General features: G+C 43.9%; 2 protein-coding genes across 3 annotated transcripts; one reads left to right on the plus strand and one right to left on the minus strand.

Moving 5' to 3' along the window:
- The first annotated feature begins 23 nt into the window (after positions 1 to 23).
- npm3 (nucleophosmin/nucleoplasmin, 3) lies at positions 24 to 3,655 on the plus strand. 2 transcript variants are annotated; one of them, XM_083695135.1, is made up of 6 exons: positions 24 to 169; positions 442 to 527; positions 831 to 950; positions 1,255 to 1,348; positions 2,137 to 2,266; positions 3,312 to 3,655. In XM_083695135.1, exons 1-5 carry the CDS (start codon positions 97 to 99, stop codon positions 2,247 to 2,249), a joined length of 486 nt encoding a protein of 161 aa, XP_083551261.1. In that variant the 5' UTR covers positions 24 to 96; the 3' UTR covers positions 2,250 to 2,266; positions 3,312 to 3,655. The 2 variants fall into 2 exon arrangements, with proteins under 2 accessions (XP_083551261.1, XP_083551260.1); XM_083695134.1 differs by having other exon boundaries at positions 2,137 to 3,655.
- Positions 3,656 to 9,728: 6,073 nt separating this feature from the next.
- Positions 9,729 to 20,036, minus strand: trim8a (tripartite motif containing 8a). The gene is made up of 6 exons (XM_083695591.1): positions 18,221 to 20,036; positions 13,912 to 14,007; positions 13,453 to 13,686; positions 13,279 to 13,310; positions 13,084 to 13,199; positions 9,729 to 12,968 (listed from the first exon to the last, which is right to left on the minus strand). Exons 1-6 carry the CDS (start codon positions 18,791 to 18,793, stop codon positions 12,292 to 12,294), a joined length of 1,728 nt encoding a protein of 575 aa, XP_083551717.1. The 5' UTR covers positions 18,794 to 20,036; the 3' UTR covers positions 9,729 to 12,291.
- Between the last annotated feature and the right edge of the window lie 629 nt (positions 20,037 to 20,665).

The raw sequence follows: 20,665 nt of genomic DNA on the forward strand, positions 1-20,665 counted from the left end.
ATTTCCTGCGACACTGGTTTGTTTCTCTCGAAAGCGAGCGGTTTTGTTGCTAACTAGTGAACTGTCCGTCTAAATTTATTTTAATTTCAGATAAATATGTCGTTCGCAGAAGATGAATCATCGGATGCCGGGAGTGTTGGCAGATCTAAATTGGAGAGCTTCGTCTTCAGTAAGACAACGCTTTTACTAAAGGAATGTGTTGCATAAAATTGCGTTTTAGCACACGTGGGGATGTCACGCTTGCATGCTCTATGTCCATTGTATTTGATTATTTGAACTATTGAGAATAGCCGTATTTCTAAGTGACTAAGATCAACAAGAGGATAACATTAAAGTTTTAAAGTTACAGCCGTAAATTCAACTACAACGTTTTGGGATTGTGAACTGTATAGCGCATCACACTACACGTGTTACTAAGAATTGAACTTTGTGTCTTCGCAGGCTGTGAATTATCCTCCAAAGTACCGTTTTACACCTTCCAGGGGGACGAAGAGGAGGACTTGGAGCACTTTCTCGAGCTACGGACGGTAGGGTTCTAGATATAGACATGCATCGAATTCCCATTTTATTCGTTGGAACACGAAGTTATGGATACTGGACGGACACATACTGCACACATGATAGTGTTACACAACATGCGTACACCCTTTTCACAAAGATTGTGAATGGCCATTGTACTTGAGTAAGCTGTTCCATCTCTATTCTTGCACTCTTCTCCTTTTCACTTTATCCCAGAATGTCTTGGTGTATCTGGCCTGTGAGATGTTGCTGATCAATCACCCAGTATATCTTTCAGAATGCATCTCTTACTGTGTCTCTGATACTTCTAGGTCTGCCTTGGAGAGGGAGCCAAGGAGGAGAGTAATGTGGTGGAGGTGACAGCCATGAATCACCAGGGGAAGACTATCTCTGTGCCCATTGCCAACCTCCACATCAACTGCCTGCCCATGGTACGTGGCATTCATCAATTGATCCGCAAATAGGGAGGGAAAGTAGACTTTATTCAAAAGAAAAAGCTCCCGCATGCTGCTTATTTGCTGTTTTACTTTATAATTTGATGACCTAATATTCCATTTGTAGAGGTACTTCAGAGAGAAAAAGTAACTGTAGTTTCTGTCTTATCAATGCAAGCTATCCAATAACCCTTAGGCCATTCTTGCCCAGTCACTTTAAATAAATGCATCTCTCCAAAGCAGTAAAGAAAGGAATGTGTTTTGCCAGTTTTGCCTGTCTCATCTGTAGTGTCTTCCTCAGGTATGCATGGGAGAGTTTGAGTTGAAGGCCCCGGTTACTATCCGGCTGAAGTCTGGAACAGGACCAGTGACTGTCAGCGGTCTACATCTTGTTGGTAAGTTGATTGATTGGTATGGGCTTGATCACATTAATTGACTATCACCTGTATTCTTCACTGCCAGTCCAGTAGAGCTTCAGTGTGTGCAGGCTTTTGTCCTGGTCCAGCACTAGCACACCCGATTCAACATGCCAACTCATCAAAGAGTTGATTAGCTGGAATAAAAGTTTGCACACAGTGTAATGTAACCAAAGAAAATGCTTATAAAGGCAATCCGTAATCAGAATTCAAAACTTGCCTTGATGCTATGAGTATGTGACGCCACGGTTAGACACACTTCCCAGGTAGCAACCCCAAAAAGGATCCCAAGCTCCGATAAAGTGTAAAACCAACAAACATTTATTTTCCAAAACAAAAGCTCTGTAACTCTTTAGGCTATTCTCCATCCATCAAAAAGAAACAATGAAGTATAAGCATACAGAAACGAAAGGGCATAAACAGTGGGTGCTTTCCATAGCAGTCAGAAACTGTAAAGGTACAGCCATAATCAAGGCCCGCCTAATAATGCACACGTACTGTATGGGGAAACATTTGAAAAAGGGCTGTACCCAGGTGAGAATCTATATTGTACCCAGGTGAGAAGCTATATTGCTTAAGGAAACCAAAATACACATATTACAAACACCCAAGCGTGATTTAATAAACCATAATTGTATTAAATAAGTAAATTTTTCGTCAAAATTCGATGAAACTGAAAATGTCATTGGATGTTGGTTTTGTGGTTATTTTAGATGCAGATTAACACCTTTGCCCTTAGTGACTGATGTCTTTTTCTCTTCCCTTAGCTTCTGAAGATGCTGAATCTGGCATGTCTGATGATGATGATGAGGAACTGGATCAGGAAATAGTCCCTATCAAACCAGCGAAGAAGAAACATGCTGCATGTTGTCCTCATTAAGAAGTTGTTTATCTTGGGTATGAAATGTTCTTCTTATACCAAATTAACATTTTACATGAATTCAGATGCTTATGGATGCATTGGGAGTGTGAGGAAGTTGGGATACTATTTGGTCGAGAGATTGATACTTTGATGTGCACCCCATGTTTTGTGGTGTCGTGGTTACAGAAGTCTCCTCTCTGTGTGATTAGGGAGTTCCTTTCCTGGTCTCTGCAGTGTTTTTTAGCTGCAGAAAGTTCTTTCTTTGTGTTTGTATGTTTTTGTTATCAGTTGCAATTAATTCTTTATACTGTATGTGATACAATCACCATCCTAAAATGGGTTTATTATGAAAATAACAGTGTTTGGGTGAGAGGAAATTAAGCTTTTAGGTTCCATGTAGAACCCTTTCCACAGAGAGGGTTTTACTTGGCACCAAAAAAGGTTCTCGTACAGGGAGAAACCGAAGAACCCTTTTTGTTTCTACGTAGGAATGTACAAAGTAGGGTAGCAGAAGTCAGACTGTACTGTAGGCTAGTTAGGCTAGCTAGCTAGTTAACTAGCTTGCTAGTGAACAAAGGCTGCCTGTATTTACCTCAGGATAGTTTGTCTCGGTCTCCCGGTGCTTTATGAATACTTCATACTAGAGCATAACGAAGGTGGGCTTTGTTTGATTCCCAGCCGCAGCTCCACTTTTCTTTTTCTTCAGCTTTCTTTTAATTCGCAAAAATGTATCCCGAATCTTCTTCAGTACTGAACTACTTAAGCTCCGCCTCCATTCACTAACCAATCAATCAATGGTGTGCAACATCTGTGGCTGGTTGCACGTTGAGAAATTAAGAGAGGGGCGCGAACGCCTGTGCAACCTTCGCAAACCTACGCAGACCCCTGCTTGCGTTGTTGTTGATGAAGCATGACCTGGTGTAATCACCCTGGTCACAACACCAGCAGTTGGCTACATGATCTTTTTACTACTGATTTTCAGAGTGTTTAAAGGTATATTTGGTGGGTGAAAATGAAATACACGTGTGGTTGCGTGCTATGATTTTGATGACATCCAATGTCAGTGTACCTCTCATTCAGGGCGATGAGGGAGGCTGAAGAAAGGACCACACATCTGGATAAATAAGTGAAGTTGGCTGATGAACAATCTGATTCTCTGTGTTTTGCTTAAGAAGAAGAATATTTAAAGATAGCTTAGAATTCAATTCAATTGGAAAGTGATTGGTTATGTTTAGTATCAGTTTTTCAGAGTATCTAGTTGACAATTTAAAATGCATCACCATAAGCTAGGAACTATGGCTGTATCAGATTTATGCATTGAATTCAGCTAACTCATTGATCCCACTTGAAATACCTCCCTTGAATACTGTCATTTTTATTGTGTACATTTACAGATTGTATAAATAAAAACATCTTTTTAGTTTTTCTGTATCATTTATTTGTATTAAATCAATTGAACATCTCTGGCATCTCACCCTAAGCACAGTGGTGGTAATCATTCTGAGGTTTTGTTTTGCATAATTTTTATGAATCTGAATTGCCCCTGCACATAGCTGCTTGCCCTGAATATTGCAGACATTCACCTGGCCAATCAGAGGGCAACCTGTTTATCCATTCTACCAATACTGAGGTCTAGATAAGGGGGTTGGTTAGGAATCCATGGAAGTGGCTCTAGGTTAGGACATCCCATTTGGAGATTTTTATCTTTATTTTTTTATTTGAAGGTTACATACCCTCTGCTCCTTACTTTCAGTCCCACTCTTTTATATATAAAAAAAATATGTATGTGTGTGTGTGTTCTCCAGCTCCATGACTGTCTCCAGAATGGAACCAGAGCTGAGGGACATTGTGTCTCAGTACGGGGACAGCATGCATTACGTCTACTTTAACAAGGGGCTATGAGACAGGGCAACACAGCTCCTTCTCCTCTCCTCCCTTTTTCTCCCCCTCTTTACCTTCTCTGTCACTATATATATATATGTTGGATAGAGATAGTGGAGAGAGACAGGAAAGTAAGGAGGAGAGGGTATGTCAGCACGGCATGGGCCGGATTCAAAACCATGCCAACATGGGCATATGTGTGCACTGTAAGCCATGGTGCTGGACCACCCCAGGCCACAGGATATCCCATTTGAATCATGTGAAGCAACTTTGTCACGGCTGCCTACTTTCTAAGGCAGATACAGGCACTATATGGCCACTAGGGGGCTGGTGTGACAACCACTTCACTATATGGCCACTAGGGGGCCGGTGTGACAACCACTTCACTATATGGCCACTAGGGGGTCGGTGTGACAACCACTTCACTATATGGCCACTAGGGGGTCGGTGTGACAACCACTTCACTATATGGCCACTAGGGGGCCGGTGTGACAACCACTTCACTATATGGCCACTAGGGGGCCGGTGTGACAACCACTACACTATATGGCCACTAGGGGGCATGTGTGACAACCAGTTCAGGTTCTGTTCTACATAGGTAGAGCGTTCGAGGATCAGCTCCCCACATCCTTACCTTAATAACAGAATAGAATTGTATACTGAGCTGACCTAACATTAGTGTTTATGTTATTCACCCAAAACTGTCAATCTGTGAAGAGCCAGCTATCAGATGACACAGGACCATCACAGTGGTGTAATGTAAAAAGCAGTGTGATTCCAGTTAAAGCTATTCAAACACATAACTTTTCTGTCTCTTCAGTTTATGTCCAGCCTCTCATGCACTCATTTGTCATCACTATAAACATCACCTCACTCTCACAATACAACTGTGCATACAAACATCACATTTAAATAGCCTCTTGTAAACGTAATACCCACTGAGAATTATTTTATTAGGGTACATTACATGTTCTGGGTGGGAGTGGGAGGTGGGGTGGGTATGTGGGGGCGAGGAGGAGTGTAACAGGCTGATATCTTACATTGATCTACACATAGTGGAGCTGGTCCAGGGGGGAACTGAGAGGGAAGTGACAGAGGGGGAGAAAAAGGGGGGAGAGGAGAAGGAGTTGTGTTGGCCTGTCTCATAGCCCCTTGTTAAAGTAGACAAGTAGTAGTAATGCATGCTGTCCCCGTACTGAGACACAATGTCCCTCAGCTCTGGTTCCATTCTGGAGACAGCCATGGAGCTGGAGAACACACACACACACACACACACACACACACACACACACCAGCTTAGGTACAGATAAAAACATGCTGAAAAGGATTTATCCATGTTTAGATACAATATACACAGACAGACTCAATGATTTGTCACCAGTTCTGAAGAAGAATGAGCAGGCAGCTGACACCATGAAGGTAAAGCTGGGGGAGAAATGAGGAGATGGAGGGAAAAGAGAGATCAAAATAGCGCCAAGTAGAGTTAAAAAGACACTGAAACAGACTAATATAGAAGACAATATGCATCTGAAACAGACTAATATAGAAGACAGTATGCATCTGAAAATACCAAATTAGTTTGTTGACTTACAACACTCCCGTCCTCATCAACTGCCAATGGAAGAATGTGATCCTTTACGACAGGACAGTTTAATATCACTTTATGAGTTTATCTCTCTCTCTTTCTCTCTCTCTCTTTCTCTCTCTCTCTCTCTCTCTCTCATAATGGGCAGAATGACTGAAACTGGAGGAAAGGAGTAGATAAGCGGAAGAAACCAGAGGAGAATGTCTAAAGCCACAAGAGATGACCACCTGTGTGATGCCTTGGGTAGCAGCTTTCTGTTAGAGAGAAAGAGAGTGACTGTGTGAGCTGTACTGAGCGTATATCAGTTACATTTTAATTGTATGTTAGTGTTCCAGTGCTCACCTAGCTTGTTCCTGTTCTCATCTGTAACAGCAACGCCATTGAGGATCTCCCTGAGTACACAGAGAAACACACACACTCAGTTCAACACACAATAGACACATACACACTCAGTTCAACAGACATACACACAGCCATTTAGCTGACGCTTTTATCCAAAGTTTGTGTAAGTTGTTAACATATGACCAGTCCCTTAATAGTGTATAGATCAGCATCTATCTTTGGTGAGGCATATCTGTGATACCTGGTAACCCATCAGAATCACATCAGTTAGTGCTCACCTGCAGAACTGCAGCATGGGACATTCGACCAATCAGGTTCATACGATTGCCGGTGTCTGGGTGGAAGGCGGAGTAGTAGAGTTTTTTGGAGTAATGCAGCTGCTCCTCTGTGGTGCCAGGGGGGACACTGCCTGCTCTGAGACACATACCACTGAAAATGCATCCCAACCAGCTGCCCTTAGCATTGATTAGCCTAAGCAATAGAGACACACTTTAAACAGCTCAGCTCAGTCCATCTTTAGTGTAGAATAGCTTCCTTACCTGCAGCTCTCCACAAGCTCTTTAGCCTTGTCCAGAGTAGCATCGGGCAGCAAGGCAGTGAGACAGTCTGTGATGTTAAAGAAGTGTTTCAGTCGTCCCATAAACATGGTCTGGTTCCACCGGGAAACATCAATGTCAACAGCTCAGGTCCATATTTACTGCACTGGAGTGGAGGATACAGCCCAATTCCATACACTTAATCTTAGATCTGACATGTTGGATGGGCAACATTAAGCAATACAGAAGAGAAAAAATAATGACAACAAAACATTGGACATATACTGCTCAACTGTGAAAACAACCTAAATTATTAATTTCCCAAACTGTATAGGAGTACACAAATACAGTACAGACGCTACTGCATCTTTTACAAAGAAATACACTTGTAATTCATTGACATTGACAGATGAATGGCAAAGAACTGACCACTGTGTAAAAAATGATGCTAAGAGTTGGCCTTCCACTTCATTTGAATATATATAATAGTGTGTCTGACATTAACTTCACCCTAACATGGTAGGCAACAATCAGCATATGGAGGAAATTAATACAATAGGCATAGATATAATTGAGGCCGACTTATTCACTGCATGTATATCAACAAGACAATGTCATATACATTGAAATTGAAAATATCTCGATCCACGCAACTGTCAAATCTTTGCAGACAGCGCTAGTACCTCCGCTGAAATTATTTAAGTGTGAAAAGATATGTAAAGGAACACATCCCTTTAGAGATCAGAATTGAAAGTTGTCATAAACATCTGAATTGCAGGTCATTATAGTACTTATTTTCAATGCACGAGTGTAGGGGTTTCACGTAGGTTTCACGTGGCAAGCATATGTTCCAAACTCATAGCATATGCCTGTACTAGCTGTCAGATTTACTATTCTAGTTTGAACAGTAAACTTAACTACTTTCCCGGCATCATGCAATAATTAAGGGCATATTGAGTAAGCTGCTCCGTAAAAGCACTTAATGATATTTTCGAGCCAAACAAAAACAAGTGGAAGTTTATGCCTTTATAAACAGCCTCGAATGTACTTCCCGTTTTGCGTTCGTCATTTACATGTGGTGAAATGTCGTCACATTCAAGTTTTACCCCTTGCATCCCAGCTACTACACTGCAAAAGTTATCTATCAATAGATAATTGGGACAGTGTGTGTGTGTGTGTGTGTGTGTGTGTGTGTGTGTGTGTGTGTGTGTGTGTGTGTGTGTGTGCGTGCGTGTGTGCGCGCGGCAGCCCATAGTTGTGTGGCCTCTCCCTCTATCATTACTTGCATCCCCTGCAACATATCTTTCTCATTGCTAACTGGAGCATGATAATATTGTGTGATGTATGACTGACCAGAGATTTACAGCTAGATCAATACTTCTCATTGGGCAGAAGAGTAGACAAAGACAGAGATTCCCAGATAATCACCTATGTTAGAGTATGACATGTGATCCCCATTTTCACTACACCTGTGTTAGGGAGTCAGACCTCCAACTCCTGCTGGAGGGATAGGAGCAGAGTGAATGGCAGGTGCTGGGGTAACAGACTCAGCAGGCCTAGGCAGCTGATTCAGTCAGGGCAATTAAGCTCTGTGTGTGTGTGTGTGTGTGTGTGTGTGTGTGTGTGTGTGTGTGTGTGCACCAGGTCTGTATGGAGAACAGGCTGGGTGTCCTGGAGTAGAGTGTTTAAGGTGGGTTTATGAGGTGGTATATTCAGTGTTTCACAAACCATGTCAGAGAAAGGGAGTGAGAGTGGGTGATTAAATTGGGGACAGTACACACTTACATACACGTATGATGAATGCTGCGTTCTCCTGGTTGTGTAATGAAACTCAGCAGGCAGCATGTGAGACAAAGACAGGATATTGTTACAACCTCTCAAAAGCTTTATTTATTCAATGGTGTGTGTGTGCGTGTGTGTGTTACCTAGGGGACACATTTTGTTAATCGTTGCAGATGGAGATTGCAGGCAGCTGAGCCTCGGTGTGCTTTGGAGGATAATCTTAAGGAAATATGAGATTTCAATATTAGAAGTGATCACTGATCGGGTCACAGCGATGTCAAACCTGTTACTATGGAAACTGCTAGGCTGTCACCCTCTGCTCATTCGTCAGAAACAGCTGATGTTTCTTAACATCGCCACTTTGTTGAGATGTTGGTGGTAGTTTGTCATCTGTTGTTTTATGGCAGCTGAAACTTGGTAGAGGTACTGGACTGGTTTATGTATTCAGCAGATTTATGGATGACCAAAAATAGACATGGGGATCTATAAACATAATTTCATAGATCTTGAGCTTTGAGCATGTGTACACACATTTTAATGTTCTAGCACATTTTTAATGCTCTTTGTATTTTGGATTCAAAGTCCTCTCAGAAGGAGGTGTTTATAAGCATAGGCCAGAGTGATGGAGTGTTCATGATTGAATGACAATAGAGAGACTTTGTCCAGCTTCAGTCCTATACCTTTTTTTCACACAGAGAGGGCCTACTTGCAGCTCCTAAGGGCCCAGGGTAAAGCACACCAAACAGCAGCTGCACAACAGCTGAGTGAGTGAGAGAGCTCTCTCTCTCTCTCTCTCTCTCTCTCTCTCTCTCTCTCTCTCTCTCTCTCTCTCTCTCTCTCTCTCTCTCTCTCTCTCTCTCTCTCTCTCTCTCTCCTCTCTCTCTCTCTCTCTCTCTCTCTCTCTCTCTCTCTCTCTCTCTCTCTCTCTCTCTCTCTCTCTCTCTCTCTCTCTCTCTCTCTCTCTCTCTCTCTCTCTCTCTCTCTCTCTCTCTCTCTCTCTCTCTCTCTCTCTCTCTCTCTCTCTCTCTCTCTCTCTCTCTCTCTCTCTCTCTCTCTCTCTCTCTCTCTCTCTCTCTCTCTCTCTCTCATTCCATGCTAGTTTCCGATTGTTAGTGTAACTGTTTGGCTAAAATAATGTAAAAAAAAAACTACCCTGACACATTCACAGTGGTTAAACTGTATGGATGCTGATGTCACAGTTACATGAGTGCTATGCTGTCTGAGGAGAGGAGAGGAGAATAAAGGCCCATTAAACTGTCCCCTTTATTAATAATACATACAGAGGTAAGGGAGTCAAGCAAAGAGGGAATTCTAATAAGCTGCCACATGCATCCCCACCCCACCCACCAACCCACCCACACACATGGTTATGCCAGTCTAACTTTCACACTGTGAAATCTCAGCCTCTGCTCCTCCCATTTGTCTCTGTGATTCAGTACTTCAGGGACAGGATCTTTGGGAGGCTGATTTGACAGTAAAATGGATGTGGAGCCTCTTGAAGCTGCTCTCCACTTGGCAGATCTCTCTCTCTCACACCCACACATACCCCCATACGCACGCACGCACACACACACACACACACAGTCTTGATCTCGCTCTCTCTCTTACACACACACACTCTCGGTCCCCTCCTCTCTCCCAAAAACACACACACGTTGAATCGACCGTCCACTTACACAACTTTCAATCAAAGAGAATCATCTGAAATATAACTCCAGTTGTAAGTTATGTACACTTCCCCAGCCTGATCACATGCAGAGAGTGAGTTATGTTACTGTTTTATAATCAATTCCAGACAGGTTTACCCTTGCGTGCACACGCACACACACGTACACACACAGGTTTCAATGTGGGGTAAGTGAGGACAGAGAGAAAATAGGAGTGGAAAGGAGGAAGAGAAGGGGGGGTTGATAGAACGTTTTACAAGCCATAAATAAGTGATGTGCTTCTCTTACATTGTCATTAGTATTGTCTCCCCCTACTCCCCCTTCTTACCCTCTCTTCTGCTCCGTCCCCTAGCTTATCCCCTTCTCCATGCCTCCATCTCACTGGGGGAGGGTAAGGATGGATGGAGTTTGAGTGACAGATCAGTGGATGACTGTATGCATCCTGTATCCCAGCCCTCATTAAGCCTCTGTGCTTATATCCTCCCCTGGAGAGGGAGGGAGTTACAGCTGATACTCAGTTATTCTAGTGAGGTGACCTAACTCGCCAACCAGCTCTAATAATAAGACAAAGGAGGATAATAGAGATGATACCATAAAAGAAACCTGGAAGTACACATGGGAGTCAACACTTCCGATTGGTTCATCGAGTCCCTTAACTGTTTATAAATGGAGTATTCTGGAACATCCTGTCTCTTTCTCCTTTGATACGGCTTAGTCAACTGTAGACAGACTGTGGGCCGGTTACAGGGCGGGGTGCATAGCAATATGGAATTTTTCAACAGGAAACTCAAGACATTTCAGAATGTGACCCACTATGCTTGAACACGAGCTGCAAAACCACCCCACCCACTAAAAACCTCACCATCTTTCACTACAAACTGGCAACCGAACAGCACAGTCCATAACTGGAAAATGACTAATCAGTCAGGCCCTGTTTGAATACATATTGCATCCTTCTTTCCTCCTTTTAAAGAAATCACTGATTTGACATGACTTGATCAGTGAAAGCATACTTTGACATTTTAGATCAGTAATTACTACCCCCCCAGAACACATTGCACTCTCCCAGCTTTCATTTTTTGTCGCACAAAATGTTTACAAAAATTAGATTGTACACATTTCCTCTTTGTCAAACATAATTTAATACTTTTTTAAAGCACATTGATTTGTATGTTTCCAGTCTATGTATCATCTTGTATCAAAATCATTAAAAACCTGACAACTACCTTTGAGTGTTTTCTGCCATGTGGAGTGCATGGGAAGGCATTCTGCATGCATTCAGCAACAGACAGGAAATTAAGAGCTTGGGGACAGGAAGTGACAACAATTTTCAAGAAGCAAAAAAAGGACCTGCGTCTCAGGTACAGCAGTCTCTGGAGTCCATGAGGAGGCTCTTGCATTAAAGGATGTGTTTAATTTAAGACAGATGTAACTTCCTGAATAGGGTCAAGACCATGAATTCACCTTTACATAGTCGAAGCAAAAAATATATTATAATGATGGTCATTACAAAACCAAAACAACAGTTTCCTGACTGAGATCTTACTATGGTCAGTGACTGGCACTAGCTGACCACCAGAGCTACGGGGTCTAGTGGCATCAGTTCCCAGAGCTACCAGACTACCAGTAGTGCCCAGCCCACCCACCCACACCAAACTGCCTGTGGCAAAAATATGACAGAACAGTAATAACAGCATTTTATATTTAGAACAGCCACAAACCCACTTCTCTGTATTATTATCATAACCATAACAACATGAGCCTGAATGTAAACAGAGTCAATGGGGCGTGTTCCCCATATAAAAAGAAATAGCAATATGGACCATCTTCTCTCCTGAGAGGGAGAGGTGGAGAGTGGAGGAGGAGATGGGAGAGTGAAAGGGAGAGGAAGAGGATGAGAGAGGAGATGGAGAACACCAACAGGCCCAGTTTCTTATACCGACTCCCGCAGTACTGGGTCAATAACTACTGTGTTAGAAACACCAGCTGGGACTCGTACCGTTTAGGAACCATTCCTCTCTGAACCTCGAATCCTGAACCTTAAACTGCAGCTAGAGACCCAGATTGCTGCTCAGTTCGAAAGAATAGAGAAAGGAAGGAGATTGATTAAAACAAATGTTAAAGGACAGAAACCACATATACAGTTTCACTGTCATACACACCGTACTCCTCCTCTGAAACAAAAACAAAAGGAAAGATAAGAAAAACAAACAAACAAAGAGATCCTAAAAGATCCGTATGCAATGATCTCCGGTGCTTGTGGGTGGTTAACTAGTAACATAGTGTTTGGCTGAGGACTGTCCATAGATCCCATAGAAGTCTGGGTGTCTGTGTGTCTGGGAGGCATCCATCCAGTCCCTCATAGACAGCCCCTGCAGTGACTGGGCTCCAGTGGACAGATGGGGGTGAGGGGGATAATCCTGTGAGCTCACCCAGGGAAAGGAGCCTGATCGTGGGTATGGAGGGTGAGCGCGGGTTGGGACCCCAGAGCAGTAGCAGTTATCCATGGTACACATGAGGATCTTACGGCCCCCATACTGAGGTAACATGGCCTGCTGCGAGGGGCCCCCACTGGGGAAGTGTGAGGAGGGGAACACGGGGCCCGAGTGGTGGGGGGCCGATGGAGAAGCGCTGGAGCTGGCCCCCAGACCCACCATGTGCTGGGCAGAGCTGCAGGGGACCAGGGCATGGCTGGAGTTAGGGGCCTGGGAGGAGGGACCCTCAGCATTGGAGGTTCCCTGGTGGCCCTGACCACCCAAGAAGGACTGCTTGCTGCTGGCACCCCCTAGAGAAGGCTCCTGGAAGCTGGGGGTCCCAGCACTGCCCTCTGGGAAGGCTGTGGAGTGTTTACGCTTCTCTGCTCCACTGGAACTAGAACCAGAGCTGTTAGAGCTGCAGGGATACAGAACTGTCTGGAGGAGGAGGGAGGGAGCACTGAATGGAGCTGAGAGAGAGAGAGAGAGAGAATGCATCTTATTGGACTTTAAGAATAGACAAGAACATATACAAGAAGTTACTAATTCATTTGATGAGAACAAGTCTAAAAACCTCTCTCTTACCCTCCAGCATCTTGCGCAGGTTCTTCTCTTTCTTGGCAATCTCAGAGAGGAGGAGTTTAGAGTTGAGGTGGCCCACTCTGTGTGGAGGGAGACCACTACCAAGGCACAACTGAGACCTGATGGGACAAACCAGACACAGTCACATACACAGCTCGCTTTATTTCATTTCTCAATGTGTCAAACAGAAATGCTTACCTGTCCGTTAATAGCTTCACAGGTTTGGTATTCTGAAAAAAAGAAAGAGATTAGTGTGATCATTTACATTTGCTGTGAGAATTATTCTTCCCTAAAAGATCAATTTGTGTGTGTGTGTGTGTGTGTGTGTGTATATATATATAAAATGTGTGTGTGTGTGTGTGTGTGTTCTACCTTCATAAAGTTAATGTCCTCTGCTCTGTCGAAGACCATCTGTACTGAGCTGAGGAGTTTGTCTGCTTCCTGTCGTCTCTCATTGAGCTGCAGTGCCTGCTTGGCATTCTCCTGCTGGTATCTCGAATGGGCTTTATCAAGCAGCTGCATGGTTTCACCCAGGTCCTCTTCCAACACTGCCTGCATCCGTCTGTACTGAGCTCTCACCTGCTCCTTCAGATCACACACTGCATCCTACAGAAGAGGGAGGGGTTAGAGTTACACACAGACACACACACACACACATGCTGAGAATAGGTCTCTATGGCTCAGACACAGAGATAATAGTATGTTTACAGCCAGTAGAGATAAAGCCTACAGTACATACCACTGCACCATACAAACCTAGTCAATTAAAGTAGCTCCTCTACACTCAAGAGCAAGACAGGCGTAGTGTGTGTGTGTGAGTGTGTCAATTACCTCCACCTGTGTCTTGTCTGACTCCAGCTTACAGAGCTGCTCCTCAATGTCCTGAACCCGATCATCAATCCTCTCCTGCTGTCTCATTAACATATGCTGGAGAGAGAGAGAGAGACAGAGAAGGGGTCAGTCTGAGAACATAGAATGCATCATAAGACACTGATGAACACAGACACACAAGGCTTAGTGCAAATGCAGATGCTAGCGAGGGGCGTTGGCAGTGGAGCTAAGGGGTGTGTCTGAAATAGACACATTTTTTCAGCGCACCTGATAGCACTTGACCTGCTCATTGTCATGAACACTCCTCTATTACCACTACTCCACCTACCTAAGCGCAGGTGAGAGTGCTTCAGCGCTGCGGTAATTTCACCAACAAATGTGTGAGAGTGAGTGAGTAGAGAGAGAGTCATAAACACAGAACAGAGAGAGAAAGAGAGATTCAATGAGAGGGAGAGAGCAGAGAGAGGGAAAGAGGGGGAGTAATATAGAAAAAGAGGGGGAGTGAGAGAGAGAGCCTTTTTCATTTTGCACACAATATCACTCCCTTTGTTTACGCTGTCCTTTGTGTCAGTGACAGATTGTCAGGTCTGTGTGCATAACACCAGGGTCTGCCCTCTCATTCTGTGTGTGTGTGTGTGTGAGTGCACTGCAGGGCCACTGCTTTTACAGGTCAATGGACAGAGCACGAGAAAGAATGAGAGAAAGACACATAAAAAGAGAAAGAGAGAAAGAAAAAGAAGAGAGGAATAGAAGAATGGAAGAGAGAAAGAGAAAGAAGGACACATTCCTGTGGCCCCTGGTGAGTGGGTCCTAGTGGCTCTGCTCTGGTACCAAGGCAACAGGCCTCTTCAGCAGCTAACAGCTCTCACAGTCCTACAGACAAACAACAGGCTCAGTAAACACAACAACCTCCTTCCTTCCCTCCCTCCCTCTCTGTCTCTCTCAGACACAGACAGACACTATCAGGAGGGGAGAAGCCTTCTTTTTTTGTTGGACCTCAAGGATATAGTTTGGCAGGTTTCTGTAGGTCAGTGTGAGAGGGGTTCTCTTACTGAGAATTTCACACCTAAATGGTGAAAATGTTTATTTATGCAGATTGTTATGTTTGACTCAAGCTCCCCACAAACATTTTCGAGCTGGGACATAACATTGCTGTCTGTACTGTGTGTGTTGCCACTACTGTAAACCACAGAAATCTGATCGCTTGGTTGAATATAGACCTGAGACAAGTTGTTTTAGTAGACAAAAACGGAACACTCAACTAGCCCTGTGTTCTGCTCCGAGTGTGTCTCCAACAGAGACTAAGGACAGACACAGACGAGGCCTGAAGCAGACTGTTAGCACAGCCATACACACAATGCATCTGCACACACCCTCCCCCCTCCCATCCTTCAGAGTGAGGTCTATGCAGACCTGACCAGGTGTGAATTGAAACCAGGGAGGAGCTGCAAACCACATCAAACAATTGGCCTCAACATAAAATCTACTCTTTTACTTTGCTTAGTACTCACCTCATCCACATCTCTCTAGAAAAGACCAACCATATCATACAGGATTCTACATGGAATATTGGCACAGTCTTTGTTCGGTGTTCACCTTCAAAGTTATGTTACAAACTCTAAACTGCTTGTATGGTGTTGACACCAGGTCACCGGCTTGTCTGTGCCTGGACACTTCTGCTTGGGCAGTCTTCCTCATTCTCACCTCCTCCAGTTCCCTCTCAGACTTCTGTGTCTGAAATAGCCCGATGGAAACATTTCAACCTGTCTGGGTACTGATCTGCCTCTCTCTTCAAGTGTGAAAGCCTACCTTTATCAAGATAAAACTCTCTGATGATCACTTTCCCCACTGTCCTATTCAGGCGCCCAGAGCCCAACAGTTCGGCCAGGAATCTCATGTTTAAATTAAGAGCCCTGGTTACAGCAAACAGAGAGCCTTTCACAATCAACTGACAACAATTTCCCACATCTGATGTCATCAAACTGCCCTCAGCATATTGTGAGGAACTGACTCAGACACACAAGGCCTCAAGAAAGTCCAACAAGAAAAAGCCTTATTTCCTGTTCAAGTTTTTTAGAAACAAATCTATTAGACTGTGTGTGAAGTGTCTCATCTCAGACCAAATAAGCCTGCACAGTAATGTTTGTTGTGTTGCTTTATGACAAAAAATGGGGTACTTAACATTTGGGATTATTTCATGAGTCGATAAAGAACAAAAAACCCAAAAGGAAACACACGTGTCTGTATCAATGTATTTGTGATTTGTTTACCACATAAACCAGTACATTACATCCAGATGCAATAATCGCTAAATAGACCTTTGAAAATGACTCCCCCAGTATTACGACCCCACATTCAGATGAGTGAAGCCTTTAATCACTTGAACAAAGAGCTCAGTGTGCATTCCCTCAGACATTTCAAATCAGACCTTTAGTTAGAATACCAGGGATATTAGGCTCATTATCATCAGATCTTATCGGTACCCTATCATATAGAAGAGAGTGCCCATCGAACAACACATGGTTCCTTTATGAGAAATATTAGCATCATACCAAAGGGAAAATCTATGGGAGCATACCTTTTATGTATATACTTTTTCCCACACCATCCTGCACCTTATCAATGTTACTGCACACTGACGTTGACCCAGTATGTGCGAGTGTGTGGTTGGGGAGGGGGGCAGACCTGAGGAGAGGAGCAGACTCGGCATGTGAAGACAGGCTGGGAACTACTCTCTCCTAAGAGCTACTGCTGGCCCCATTCCCAGCACACAGCTGGCCAAAGAAAGAGAGAGAGAGAGGTGGGGGGGGGGGGGTGAATCAGGGTGCTTCACTTGGGGAGGTGGATGGAGGGGGCAACTGGGGAACACACCCTTCCTGTGGTGGGCGGGGGAAGAGCACCTCTGCTTGGACTAAAACCAAACCCCACCCGTATGGCAAGAGGCAAGGAGTGGGACAGAGGAGAGGGGGTGTTGCTATGCAGTCTGACTCCAGGATGACTTGAGTCACCCTTCTAAAGGAGCAGTTGCGAAAGAACAGAAGGATGTGTGCATGTGTGTGTGGAGAGCAGCTGTGGAGAGAGCTTCCCTCGATGACTCCCCTCCAGAGTCAGAGATCTATATACAGACAAATGCTGCTTGAGATTTAGAAGTATGTTGGCACCAAACATTCCAGGCAACTTCCATCTCATTCCAAGTTAGAATGATTATCATAACATTTGGTGCCAACATGGCAGACAGTACAGTACATTGAATGTAATAAGGGAGAAAGTAGGTGGCTATTCCCAACCCAGTAATCTCAGATCAAGGGGAGTGAGTGGTGTAGAAAGGTAACTTTAAGGAATTAAATTAAGCCTGTGTGTATTATAACCCTGCTCTCTCCTCTCTCTCCCTCCCTGGCTGAATGTTGGCTGTTGTAGAAGCCATGACACATTGGCAATGTGGAGAGAGGCATTCCTCCACGCCTCCCCTGCCTGGCCCAGCCCTGCCAAACCCACAACAGCACAGATCATTAGTCATCAGTGCTAGTTGGAGTGCCCTATGTGTGTGTGTGTATGTGCGCATGTGTGTATACAAGCATGTGTGTGTTTGTCAGCATGTGACTGACTACCTGTTTCCTCATAGATAAAACACATTGCTGTTATGAGAACAGAGACACCGACAAGAATGAACTAGATCACATTCTGCCGGGAATTTGCCCCCACACTATGTAGTCATTATTTCCTGTTTGGATAGATTGCATCACAAATCCTAACTAAGGGCATAGGGGGTGTTGGGCAATGTTCAAAGGAGCAGGATGAAGTTCCTCCATGACACTGTTCAATCATCAGTTCTATGTTTTAAATATTTGGCAAACCTGCTTTAAGGTTAGGGACAACCTTTCCCTAAGGGAAAGCTTTCATCTGTCTGGTTCTTTCAGATTGGTGATGACAGAAAAGACACATGAAGGAGAGGCTTCAGTCTCAGCCTTCTTCAGTATGCAGCAACTGCCATCAGCTCACCTTGCCACAGTGTGTCTGTTACAGTATTCACTCAGCAGGCAGAGTAATCTGAGCTTACAGAGCTTCATTCATTTCCAACATTATCCTATTAGCCAGCACCATACATGATGAGACCAATGAGATAATGCACAGAGGGAAAGGGGCCAGTTTAAGGTGATCAAAAAGTTAAAAATAAATAAATAAATAAAAATCTGTCTGTTGAAATTGTATGTGTGTGTCCCTGAGAGGCCATTGCTTGCTAGGTGAGAATAAACCTATACTTATTTCTAGCCTGATCCTAATTGCTCTCTTGCTGTATAGGCCTACATACCCGTATGTCCTTGCGCCGCACTTCCACGTCGCAGACTGCGTGTCCATGGCTGGAGGCGCAGCGGGAGAAGCAGCAGTACTGGCAAACAGCCACCTGCTCCACTTCGCAGTGGAAAAGCCGGTATTCGTCGTGCTGAAGGCAGCTCCAAGCCCTCACCTCCTCGACATCCACTAACAGGTGTCCAGGGGTTGGCGAGGGCTGCTGGAGGTGCGTTTGGACATGAGACTGGCAGCATGGTGCGTTGCAGCGCAGGCAAACTTTCTGCGCTGGAAGCGGAGGGCCCCGTCGGCAGAGGATGCAGTGTAAAACGGTGGAGGTTTTCTCAACGTTTATTGAGTTAAACTTCTCTACTATATTGGTCAGTTTGATGTTCTTCTCTAGGATGGGTTTTTGATTGTAAACGTGATTGCACTCAGGACAGCGGACCATGGACGAATCTTTTGCCCAGGCCTCCGAGATGCAGCTCCGGCAAAAATTGTGCTTGCACGGCAGCTGGATGGGCTCCTCGAATATATGAAGACAAATGGGGCAGATAAGCTCCTCTTCAAAGCAGTTTTTCCAACTCTCAGCCATAACGCCAAATGTGAATCCCACAAATTAATGTTCCAAATGAATCCTGTCTTGTTAAAGTAAAGCAGGCTATCAAGTCAAAAGAAAATCGTCACAATGTTGCAGAAGGCTTTCTATTTCGGAAGAATATTGTTCTTCTTAAGCACTCTGGGAATGACTAAATTCATACATTTCTTGATTCCAGATAATTTGGAGAACAATTGCAGTCCAGAACACGAATCAAAATCTCAAAAGCATCCCGAGTTGATTGTTACCATTCATATGTTCGACACACATGGCATGGCACAGAGGCAAATGGACATTATGATGGGACAGATTCTCCTTTCAGTGCGTAGGCCTTTAACTATGTGTCAAGGATGATCTCCATCTGTAGACAGGAGGAGAGTCGACACAGAGAAGTTGACAAAATGCAGTCAGTTGGTTTGTAGGCAACTCAAAACAACTTGACCTATAGGTAATAAATGTCAGAAGTGTGATTTTTTTTACAATAAAACACTTCTGTCGAAGATAGGAAAACCTTTCCTGTGTCTTGATACCACTTTGCTACATAATGAATATCACGTAACAGCATCACCAAGGTGTTATTCTCGCAAGCTCAAGCCAACAGGCTACTCGAATGTTTGTAAATGTACCCTGAGAAGGCAATAGGCTACAATACCCATCTAAAGAATAGGACTATAACTATAAGCTATCAAATAGAAATGGTTAAATTCGTTGGCAGACGGGACAGAAATGTGGCAGCAATATTATTCTGAATTCCATTGCATGAAGAGGAAGTCAACCGAGCAAACAAGGATACATTGTAACAGGCAGAGCGGAGTATAGGCGAAAGCCAGTGTCCTTGATTGTATCGGTTGGATATATAATAGTTACAAAATATCAAGCATAGTTAACGCCTCTACCAACGCATACTATATACATTTTATAACTAACCTATTTAGTCTTAAAGGCAACGGCACCGTTTAGCCCTTGTTTGCTTTCTGTCATCAGCCATCTTGTTTTCCTCTTTAAATTGAATAAAAAAAGCAACGCTACTATTTACTTTCATCTCATCTGTATGCTGCCTCTAACAGCTTTAGTCCATGAAAATAGAGAACATCAGAAGGCTTCAGCGCTCCGTCATTTCTCGAGTTTTGGGTCCAAGTCCTTTGTATATCCGAAGCGCTGTATTCCGGTCGCTATCTATGTTATTATTTATGATTTTTTTTTCTTCTCTTGGGCTCCTTGATGAGAGGAATGTAGACACACAGGACGCAACTCTGAATACGGCTTACATCGACTCCCCCCCCCCCCCCCCCCCACCCCCACCTGAGAACCACGTGACACGTCACAGAATTGATACATAAGGGGAGGAGTCGAGTGGTAAGGGGCGGGGATAGATTTAAAAGGGCAACTATTCTGAGCGCCTTTATAACGGGGAAATTATGCATTGAGAATATAGATTAATGCCATCTTTCAGCTCAGTGCTCTCTCTGTTTTGTTCTGATCTACAGATCCACAGACATTAAATTAGATGAGAATATGGTTGTACTAAGCCTTACATCATAATACCATTTTGATCTGTTGTCTTGAAATTCTTATTATTTCAGGGTTACACTGTTTTAATGTAGACATTGTCCTAACCACTGATATTGTCCTAACCTAACAGCTCAGATATTTCTTTATCCTTATAATGGTCAAGGTTAGGATTGGGGGTTGGGTAATCCGATCCTAGATTTGTGGTAAGAGGTAATTTCTATCTCAAACAGAGGGGTGAGTGGGGTGAAGGGGTACATCCAGGGAAAAGTAATTCTTATGCAAGGCAGAATACATCAGCATAGAGTAAGGGGGATGGACTGTAACAAACAACACCTGCACTCAGTCATACAGTATCAA

The sequence above is a fragment of the Argentina silus genome (genome assembly GCF_951799395.1).
Source record: "Argentina silus genome assembly, chromosome: X".
Lineage (NCBI taxonomy): Eukaryota > Metazoa > Chordata > Actinopteri > Argentiniformes > Argentinidae > Argentina > Argentina silus.